Source organism: Dreissena polymorpha, chromosome 6 (assembly GCF_020536995.1).
Source record: "Dreissena polymorpha isolate Duluth1 chromosome 6, UMN_Dpol_1.0, whole genome shotgun sequence".
NCBI lineage: Eukaryota > Metazoa > Mollusca > Bivalvia > Myida > Dreissenidae > Dreissena > Dreissena polymorpha.
The window spans coordinates 40,257,688-40,269,578 of record NC_068360.1 but is presented as its reverse complement, the minus strand read 5'-3'; the positions used below and the strand labels follow the sequence as shown (position 1 = coordinate 40,269,578).

Below are 11,891 nucleotides of genomic sequence, written 5' to 3'. Positions count from 1 at the left end.
AATTCAACTTTTAAATTTGATGTGCTTTGCTGCATTATGCTATGTAGCAGTTGTACTATTATTACAGAGGAAGGACAGTGGGTCTCTAAAGTGTTAAACTTTTCGTCGCAGTATAATACCGACACGTAAGTACCGGCAGTTTGAATATTCATTAACTCGAGCAATTGTGTGCAAGCCGTAGAAGTTATTTGTATGGCTTCTATGGAGACAGGGCATTTAAATGAAAATATCATTGGAACCAATTGTGCCCTACATCTGAACATATTTTAAACACATACAATAAGAATATGTTATTCGATATATTATTTCTAAATAATATTACCCGTCTCGAATATACGAGTTTACGCAATTATGAATATTTAAGTGCATGCTATTTGAACTATCATATTGTTGTGTTTGTAATTTGTTGATGCGTGTCATTTATGCTGAAACAATATTTAAGCACAATATTCGATGCAAAATGTTGAGGTGCCATGTCCGACTTTGCGTTGTAACATTTACGAAAAACGAAACAAGCTGGTTTACAGGACGTAAAAGGTACATTAAAAATGTATTGCTGATCATCCTCGGTAGAGCGGGACCCTTCATCTGTTTTCATCTGTTTTCATAATCACCCTTCCCCGAAACATTTTTGTTATATGGACCTCACTCTGGGAAAAGGGTCTTAATACATGTGCTTCAATGGTCTTCTCGGATTAGCATTTGAAGTCCGCAATGGGTTATCGGGGAAACTGTCCGCTTATATGTAATTTGCGTTTAAATGAAGTCTCTTTTCTAAACGAAACGAGGTCTTTGCGGAAAGTGTCGTCCCTGATTAGCAAGTGAGAAATGCACAGGCTAATATTGAACAACAATGTAAGCGTATTTTTTTCCAAGAACGCGGCTCATCTAGTGTAATTCGTTTTTCAGGTGGAGTGCGCAGCAAATACTGGGTTTTCCAAATGTGTACCCTTCATACGGGGATCTCCATGGAGCATGGGCCTCAAAAGACAACGACGCAAATCAGTTCTTGGAGGTTGGGAAAGTACACTGTTATTGAGAAATTGTATTGTCCTCCTTTAGTAAGATTTATAAATCAATTTTAAACCAAAGTGGTAACGTCATAGAATAATACCGTTATAGCTTGGAAGTGCGAGATTCTTTTAATAAATCATCACTTTACAAGCACCTGTTTTTCTGCATTGTATTTCTCCGTTAATACAAAACTTACTATTTGAAACTATTACTGTGTCCTTCTTTAATTATTAAAGAAACGCATTATTCAGTGTTTGGGAACTCGTTATACATGTACCATCGTGAAATGTGGTGTTCAGTTCCAGTTCGCAACTCCCGTCTACGTAACAAAAGTCGACGTCTACGAGACTTACAATGCTGGCGGTGTCAAGGCCATTAAGTGCCTCGATGTCTCAGGCACGTGGATAACGCTATGGTCGACGCCCCAAGTATCCCGTATTCAGTATGCGAGGATATTTAGTCCATCGTTTACGGTAAAAGAACGAACAGATAATTTAGGTTAAGTAAGTTCAAACTTCTTAACCGGTTTATACCCGCAATTATTTGCATGGACCATTCGAAGACCCTTGACCCTAGACATAACCATGCTTATTTGCTCTGTCATACTGTTTGTATTGTCTTGTATCTTACATACGGTTAATTGATAACTTGCATTAAATAAAATACTAGCTTCCACTTATTTCTCTTCTAGTAGTGGAACATGAGTTTCATTGTTCTGTTATTTCGTAATAGTCGTGTAGAAAATTTGGAGACTTCATTACTTATCATTAAATTATCGGAAGGAACGAATTAACGTAAATCACAACTAACACAAGAACAGTACAAACTTTTAAAGCGTGGTATTGACATGAATAGGCCTCAATAGTTCGTGACGTCCTTGTGAGGTGGAGGACATGCGCGTGTAACGAACGCTGGTTTCATTATACTACATAATCGAGTCATCAAGGCTGTACTCTCTAAACAAATCAGCATATTTTACTTGAAGGCGTGTTTTACACTAAGACTGTTATTCTGGCTTTATCTTTTAGAGATATTAATGGGTCTGCCCTTCTTAATCCCTGATATATTAAAAAGTAAGAGACAATTCTTATAGTTTGACATTGCACTGAGTAAATTACTATCCACTACAAAACGGCCGGAAAAAAAGAAGGTGAAAAAAATACAGTTGAATTTAATTTGTGTCAAGTTCTTTCTTCGTTTGTGTTATTTGTGTACATGACATGTCTTTTTAATTTTCTTTAATCGATCGATTCAGCTTAGAATGACCTTTAAGTAAAGATATGGTAATTGGGATCTCTATGTACACATTGTTGCATTTTTTTTCGCTTAAATGTGTTGCTTTTACATTGAATTATATGGGGCAAATATTTAGTGTAATGTTACCTGTACACATAAGGCGACTTTACAGTAAGAGCGGTGAATTCAGTCGCCATGCGCAAGAATATCTATCTCACTGCGCTCTTTCTATGTCATCAATTACGTCAGTGCGTTCCGGACGCTGTGAAACCTTCCAGCATTACCGTCCCACATATCTGTCGGGTCACATCACGTTTTCGCAAGTCATCGCCGCATCCTTTGTAGACATGGCGGATGTAGTAAGCACACGCAACTCTGACGTGAAAGAAGTATCACCGCACTATTTTATGAATTCAATTCGACTCATACAAATATGCATGTGGTATATCTGATTTTCTCACAATAATTGTTGCTGTGCTTTCTAAAAACGCTTTGAAATAAATAAGCAGAAAATTCCTTCTCCACCGGTAAACGTTGAACGTGGTTCTATTTTCAGTCTACAATTCCTTGTGTCTCGAACCAAATTCGGCTGGATATAGACTGCACCTTGGCAAACACCTGGGTGGAGATAGACGCTGTGAGGCTGCACGGCTTCCAGGGTGAGTTCGAGATTTGTCATGTTAACAAATAACTGAAATGTATATGCTTTAGTACACGCTTTATGAAATGCTGTGTTTTAATGACATATATGATTGCTATGTGTTTTATGTTCTGCACTGAAACTATGCCAATCGGTTCATTTAAGAATTCAAAATTCACCTCTGACATATCGGATAGCTAGCTATCACCTCGGCAAGCAACAACGTAAAAAACACAAAAAAGCATAAAACAGCCAACATGCAAAACTATATAGAATATAATTGTCACTATTTCAGACGTCCGGCGCAGCTCTGCCGTTTTTTTTCGATTAAATCACAAATAATACTATTTTGCTCCTGCACTAACATTTTCTCAAAACCGGCTTTCCGTACTTTTATTTTTTATGCATCGGATTGCGCAATTTATGACGTATGTCTTGTGACGTAATTTCTCCGTGCTGTAGGTTATATTTATGACACTATTTCAGCTTTAAAAGGAGTCATTAAAAACTTAATTTAGACACGCTTACCTCAAGTTTAACTTCAATCAGATGCTTAAAACAATAAAGTTACAAGGATAGTCACTTTTTTTTTTAACTTTTTCCATCCCTTTCTGAAAATGTATATTAAAAAAGTACAATATTTTGTAATAACATTTGTATCGAATGCTAATCAGTCTGACCCAAGACACGATTAACGAAACCTTAATCCTGTCGCAGCGAGTTAGTGTTTGCCTATGGAAGTTTACATTATGCATGACAAACACACACTCCGAAATGCTTTTGGATTATCATTCGTTCGATGCTTTAAAACATATTTTACTGAAATAAAATAACACGTCCGACTTGTCGTCATTAAAATCCAGAGTTTAAATATTATTTTGTTACACGAGATACGTATTTCATACCATACAAGAGCGAAGGAGACATAAAAAAAAACAAATTGAGTATTAACGACACGCTTATCAAAATTTTAAAATTAATCCAACGCTTCAAACAATAAAGTTACAACGATATGCACTTCCATTTTCTCTTTTTTTTATTCTCTTTTGTTTTTCCCTTTCTCAAAATTTATTTAAAACCACATTATTTTTTAAAAACATTTGTATCGAATGCTAACCATTCTGACCCAAAACACGATTTACGAAACCGTAATCCTGTCGTAGCGAATTATTTTATTCCTATGGACGTTTAAAATATAACAATGAAACAAAGCAAACCAAATACTTATCCCTTTAAGGGCTAAACAATTAATTAATACAATATTAAACACATTTCCATTAAAATTATGCCCCGGGTGATGGTCGTTTCGTGCCACTACCAGAACAATAATTTGCCGCTTGGCCAAGTCACTTTAACACTATCAATATGTCATAAAACAATTTTTTTTTATCAAAAGACAAAATACAAAATTCTGATATATATATATATAATAAAAATTCAGATTTTGATTGTTTGATGAAAAAAGTTGTTTATGACATATTGATACACCCATATTTAAAGTACGGTACGGAATGGCCTTCTTCGTAGACTCAGTATGCGACGAGTCCATGTGCAGGTAGAGGTGCCGATCTGTTGGTTTGGTATATAGGTCTGAAACCAGCCTTCCTCTTCGAATAGACGTCATGGTGTCTAGGAATTCGAGCTGCTCTGTGGAGTAGCGGAGCTCTAGCTGTATTCGTGGATGGATTTCATTTGCAACCGCATGAAATGTCTTTAGTGCCTCCAAACCATGTGTCCACAAGCCCCAAACATCATCAACAAACCGGAAGTAGGCTATTGGATGTTTATTTGATTTTGAAAATAACTCTGTCTCCCAGTCGACCATGTAGGTCGATGCGTAATTCTTTCCTAAGTGCGATCCTATAGCAGTTCCTTCATTTTGCATGTAGTGGTCTCCATTGAATGAAATTGTGTTGTTATTTAGAACAGTGTCCATCATTGTGATCATGTCGTTGGTTGGTACTTCCGGTTGCACTCGCCGATTAAGAGCTTTAATTACTGCAGCACGGGCTTCTTCTCTTGGTACGCTGGGATAAAGAGCCTTTACATCCAAACGAAATATGATGGTACCGTCTGGTAACGGCTGCTGTATCTGTGTTATTTTGTTTAGGAAGTCGGTTGTGTCTCTCACATACGACGGAAGTGACGTCACATGATCGCGCAATTCATTCTCCACTATTTCCGCCATCTTCTCTGTCGGGTGATTGCGGCCGTTTACAATAGTGCGGAGAGGCATCCTAGGTTTATGAAGCTTCGGGTTGCCCTGAAGCTTACCGGAAGTTCCACCGCCGCTGGTGAGATACCTTTTAAGGTCACTGTCGATCGACCCCTTCTTGTATAGGGTATCGGCCACTTTTTTCACTTTGTTTTTCACAATCCTTGTTTTATCAACCGTCATCGCGACGTATGTCTCACTGTCCGACATTTCACACTTCAGCTTCTTGACATAGTCTTCCCTGGCCATTATCACTATCCCCGACCCCTTGCCGGCAGGGCGAATTACTATGTCATGGTCGTGGAGTTATTCTTTGATTGACTGTTTTTCCGATTTGCTTAGACTATACTTAAAGTTTCGTTTTAATCCGCAAATTATGTCGTCTTTGACCGCTTGTATATATGTGTCAAGCCATTTGTCGCGGCCAGCCTTTGGAGTCCACGTCGAGGTCTTCTTTTTGTATTGATGCTCATCTTCTCTGGTTCTATGTTCAGCGTCTTCTGAATATAAATATTCTTTAAAGTGCATACTGCGTTCCCACGCTGACAAGTCTGTAAGTAATTTTCCTTTGTCTATTGTTTTTCTAGTCGGTATGAACTTCAGTCCCTTCGACAGCAGGGATATCTGGGCATCAGTTAACGTCTTCTTTGACAGGTTGGTAACAATACTCATTTTATTTTCGTCATGTTTCGTCTTTGTTTTTTCCATGCACAGTGTGGTTTGCATTTCCTCCGAGGAGAGTGTTGTTTCTTTTGTAATCACGGACGTACGTCTTTCATGCTGCCGAATAAAGTCAAAGTGCTGGTTTTCAAGCCGCATACAAATGAACTATCGGTTTGGCGATTCTCTTTCGACAGGAAATCGCAGCCAACTAAAGCATCCATTGCTGTATTGTTTCACGTATATGTCTACGTCGTATAATGTGGAAGCCGCTAATATTTCCGCCTCTGTAGCCCAAGAGCGAGAGTTGCCATCGCTTTGTTTCATGCAGCTTATGTGTACACCGTAATCACCATCAATATAGTTCTTGTAAGTGGATTCGTTGTCCAGCATGTGATTAGTTACAGAAGTTCTTACAAGTTCATGTTTCTCGGGATCATCGAATATTCCTGCTGCAATACACCGGAAAAAGCAGTTTCATTCTTTTTCAATCAAAAGAAGACACTGCTCGTCTGCACTTATCTTCCGAGTTCGAAGTAATTTAAGTTTTCGTTTTTTAGTTCTGATGAGATCAATTTTCATTTTTAATGAAAAGTCTGTAAGTTCACAAAGTTTCTTGTCAAATTGCGGTTTACTGATAAGCGATGAAAGCTTATTTTCATAGTCCATTTTCAGTTGTTGAGTTTCTTTCAGAACACGGTCACAGACGGCGACACTTTCGGACATCAGAGAAAGCGATGCTTTGTGTAAAATGTCTGATACGCTGGCGGCCTCATAACTATTGGTTTCAAGATCCATTTTCCATTAAATGTCGAATCCCGTAGGAATTAGTTCTGAATTTATACAATCAAGCAGGAACTGTTTATGGCTTTCATATCGACAAATATTTCCAGTTTTTTCTTCAGTCGCGCAAATTCAATATCTTCCGTTTCGGGATATGCCATCACGTTGTTGCATATAATAAAGTCGCTTTTAGCCGTTTATATAAAATAAAACGCTTTTATTAAATTTGCCGTAGCTTTCGACCTCTCGGTCTTCTTCAGCGGCGTTTATTTGTGAATAAGCATATCATCTTTAGCGGAAGTGACGTTATATTATCGCACGTTACATTGCGCGCCAAGTTTAGTATTTTGTGTTTAGTCCATATGGTTTGAACGTCCTCAGTTTGCGCTTCCAAAGTTGTTCTATGGTCTTCCGGTACTCGTCGGTTCCATTTAATTTTTCGAGTCCCATGACCCGGAAGTCTGCCACGCTGTGGCCGTTTGTGTAGAAGTGCTCGGCTACCGGGTCGTTGTGTCGAGTCCGTATCCGGGACAGGTTAAGAAGATGTTGCTGGTACAGGGTATATCCCGTTTCTCCTACGTATACGAAGGTCTTACACCGTTCGCAGTGTACAGCATAGACTAAATTGGTGGATTTGCAGGTGACCTCGTTCCGCACATTGTAGCTTTTGCCGGTGGTGTCGCTGAACTTTTCAGCCTCCATCATGTATGGAGAGATTGCGCACCTCTGTGCCCCACAAGGTCCGCTCCTGTTGGGAACTCGGAAAAACATCCGGTTGTGCTTTTAATGATCCAATATGTCTTGAAGGTTGCAGTCTCTTCTGAATGCTGCTAACGGGGGTTCAGGAAATACGTTTTCCATATGATCTGAAATGTGGAGTGTTGGCAGGTGTTTCCGGAGGATATGGCCGACATTTGGTAGCGCTCTGGAGAAAGTTATAACGAGCGGTACCCTGGAAGTACTTTTTGAAGGCACTTTCGTATGCAGCAGATTTTCTCGCTTCTTGCTATCAACTTTCTACAGCTCTGTCTCGACGAATCGGCCATTGTATCCTCGCTTCTGTAGTTGCTCTTTCATCTCATCTCTGTGTTTTTTGTAGTCCGTCTCTTCCGAACATATTCTTTTCAGCCTCACACCTAGGCCGCACGGAATGGCCTTCTTCGTAGACTCGGTATGCGACGAGTCCATGTGCAGGTAGAGGTGCCGATCTGTTGGTTTGGTATATAGGTCTGAAACCAGCCTTCCTCTTCGAATAGACGTCATGGTGTCTAGGAATTCGAGCTGCTTTGTTGAGTAGCGGAGCTCTAGCTGTATTCGTGGATGGATTTCATTTGCAACCGCATGGATTGTCTTTAGTGCCTCCAAACCATGTGTCCACAAGCTCCAAACATCATCAACAAACCGGAAGTAGGCTATTGGATGCTTATTTGATTTTGAAAATAACTCTGTCTCCCAGGCTCCCATGTAGGTCGATGCGTAATTCATTCCTAAGTGCGATCCTATAGCAGTTCCTTCATTTTGCATGTAGTGGTCTCCATTGAATGAAATGGTGTTGTTATTTAGAACAGTGTCCATCATTGTGATTATGTCGTTGGTTGGTACTTCCGGTTGCACTCGCCGATTGAGAGCTTCAATTACTGCAGCACGGGCTTCTTCTCTTGGTACGCTGGGGTAAAGAGCCTTTACATCCAAACAAAATATGATGGTGCCGTCTGGTAACGGCTGCTGTATCTGTGTTATTTTGTTTAGGAAGTCGGTTGTGTCTCTCACATACGACGGAAGTGACGTCACATGATCGCGCAATTCATTCTCCACTATTTCCGCCATTTTCTCTGTCGGGTGATTGCGGCCATTTACAATAGTGCGGAGAGGCATCCCAGGTTTATGACGCTTCATGTTGCCCTGAAGCTTACCGGAAGTTCCACCGCCGCTGGTGAGATACCTTTTAAGGTCACTGTCGATCGACCCCTTCTTGTATAGGGTATCGGCCACTTTTTTCACTTTGTATTTCAAAATCCTTGTTATATCATCCGTCACCGCGACGTATGTCTCACTGTCCGACATTTCACACTTCAGCTTCTTGACATAGTCTTCCCTGTCCATTATCACCATCTCCGACCTCTTGTCGGCAGGGTGAATTACTATGTCATCGTCGTGGAGTAATTCTTTGATTGCCTGTTCTTCCGATTTGCTTAGATTATACTTTATATATTTTTTGTTGTGTGTGTCCGGAGCCATATATTGAAAGTTTTTGGCCGATTTCATTGCAACTTGGTATGAGTATATATATGATAGGGTATAATTTAGATTTGGGAACAAGTTTAAATGTGATCATCAAAGAAAAGAACCAGCCCAACCCACATACCTCTTTATCTTCATCAGTGTATGCTGCAACATGGGCATTCTGTTCACGACCAGAATTAAAGTTTCATGAGTCCAGCCAGCAATCGTATATCATAGTCATCATTATCATCGTCGTTGTCAGCATCAAAATCCCCATCATCATTATATTTATATTCACCAACTTCACCTTCGTCATTTCATATCTTCAGCGTTATCATCATCACCTTCATTATTGACATAAACATTAACATAAACAGAGCATTGTTTTCTCAGAATAACAATCTTACTAGCATCCCAATGCCCATTCGTTTGGATATGGAAATGTCAGGAATACAAATATATGGATACTAAATTAAAGCCTTGACACATGGGATTAATAAGCACATAATGATGAGGTATACATCGATTTTATATGTTGATAATGTTTATAACATTATAATAGTATGATGAAAAAGATAATACAAATCTTGATGATGAATAAAAAAGAGATAATTGCGATGATGGTAGAATGGTGATGTTTTTGTAGTTGATGCTGTTGATGATAATGGTAATGTCCTGCGGCTGATGATAATGAGGTGAGGATGATTATGGTCAGGATGTCGCTGTTGGAACTACTATTTGAAGAAGAAACCTTACGCAATTATTCTATATAATAATCTATCCTGTGTACCGTTTTATCGGTCCAGTGGCAGAGTGCCATTCGTGCGATTTTACTTTCAAATAAAATAACGTACATTTTTATGATTTTCGGCGAATAAAGCTGAGTATGTGTTAAAACGTATCTTTGCAAAGTCCAGATCCGTATATTGATGATCATGTACCTTTCAGCTTGTGTGGCGGCGCCCTGTCAGAACGGTGGCACGTGTTCAAACCAGCAGAACGGTTACACGTGCGCATGTACGCAGGGCTGGACCGGTCCGAAATGTGATCAAGGTGGGGTGAACTTATGTTAACCTCGTTCTAGGAAACCTGGACTTAATGCATGTTCGCAAGGCTAATCAGGGACGACACTCTCCGCTTGTGTGGTATTATTATTAAAGGAAGTCACGTCTCGCTTAGATCCAATTTAGGCAGAATGTGTCATCCCTGCATTAAGCGCAGTGTCCAAGAACAATACCTATATCATATTGGTAAAAAAGGTGTCTTTTATATGCCGGGTCTGCAACAGCAAAACATGTGGTAGTAGATAATTTTTTATTTTACAGCGCACCGTCAGCACTATTATGCTAATCATCATTGCAATTCTTATAATTGATATCATTTAACAATTATAAAAACCATAATCATCGTTATCGTCTACTACTACTACTACTACTACTACTACTACTTCTACTACTACTACTACTACTACTACTACTACTACTACTACTACTACTACTACTACTACTACTACTACTACTACTACTACTACTACTGCTACTACTACTACTACTACTACTTCTACTACTTCTACTACTTCTACTTTAAGTACTACTTTTACTACACATTTTAATAATAACAATTTAAATAATAAGTATTATATTGTCATTATTTTAATTATTTTAATCTTTATTTTTTAAGACATCAACGAATGCGCTCTCAACCCTTGCAAAAACGGAGGTGTGTGTGAAGACAAGATAAATGGGTATCTTTGCGCATGCATTGGAGACTGGGCGGGAACAAATTGCACTGTGGACGCTAGTAAGTTCATACTATTGACAACGCCTAATAGATATGTTCTATAAACGCCTAGTAATCATTGTGAAAATATATCAAATGAATGTTTGTATGTTTTTATTTTTACTTTCAACATATTGTTCATGTGTTCATGACTGTGTATAAATGGGTAAAAATAATTGTAATGAAAACAGAAAGCGTTTGACAACTTGAGATCACAAAATGTCGTCAATCGTACGCGTGTTTGTTATTCTCGCCGTTTAATTTTGAGCATTACAATGAATGTACAATGAAACACGATTAAAGGCATAACAATAAGCATGTTTTCTTACTTAGTGATTTATTATTGTCTTTATAATACATAATTATTATTCTGATATGTGTACGCCCATGTAAAGAAATAATCGTAAAGTAGACATGATCGTACATTCTTAAATAAAAACTACCATTAGTACTACCGTTGGTAGCGCATACAAACATATGCTGTACAATCCAACGGCTATCAACGCTAGCTAGCTAAAATACAATTCATTAATCACAACTTTCAATAGCCTCCAGCGACGACTGTGGATCATGCGACGGAGGAGTATATTTCCATATTCTTTATATTTTACGTATTGGACTGAACAGGTGTGAGTGTGTTCTTTGAGAGCTTAAGTGAGCAGGACTTTGTGAACGTACTTCCTACCTTCCTTGTTGCTTACTTAAAAAAAATCCGTTTGAATGTGAACAAAAATCAAACAAAATTCATCACTCTCTCAGTCAAACTATAATTTCACAGTATTTAGACCAAAGATAAATATGAAAAACATTTTATTGAAATCTTTAATAATATGATAACAGTTACGAAAATAAAATTATGCTCATGTATTCGACTTAAGGGTTTCGCGGGATGGAATGAGTGGGGAGATCATATACACTTTTCAGCTTTCCGAAAGCAAGGACCGTCTGGACGTGAAACACCAGCGTCCCAATACTATGTAATTCCAGTTCCAAAGCACATACTGCATTAGTTCAATAAGAAGTATTCCTAATTTCGTATATATAGGCATATTCGCAAATCTATGAAAAACAAACTGTGCTTAACAAAAGTTTTAAATAGTTAATTATTATTTTATTTTCCATGTCCTCTGTTTGATGCATATATAATACTGTTACACTATTATATTGAACACGCTATTTTATGTGTGTTCCGGTATGCATTTTTTGTTGTATTGACATAAAAAACTAAAATGGATGTCCATTCTGAGTTACATGAAGCTGTCTTATTCAACCCTTAAATTATACATGTTTCTTGCATAATTGAATTTTCACAACCTTCATTCTGTTAAAGACAGTGTCAGA

General features: G+C 38.4%; 1 protein-coding gene across 1 annotated transcript; it reads right to left on the bottom strand.

Annotated features, from left to right (window-relative positions):
- Window positions 1–7,565: 7,565 nt before the first annotated feature.
- On the bottom strand, window positions 7,566–8,660 carry LOC127835615 (uncharacterized). Its single transcript, XM_052362052.1, has 2 exons — window positions 8,323–8,660; window positions 7,566–8,214 (listed from the first exon to the last, which is right to left on the bottom strand). Exons 1-2 carry the CDS (start codon window positions 8,658–8,660, stop codon window positions 7,566–7,568), a joined length of 987 nt encoding a protein of 328 aa, XP_052218012.1.
- Window positions 8,661–11,891: the final 3,231 nt, after the last annotated feature.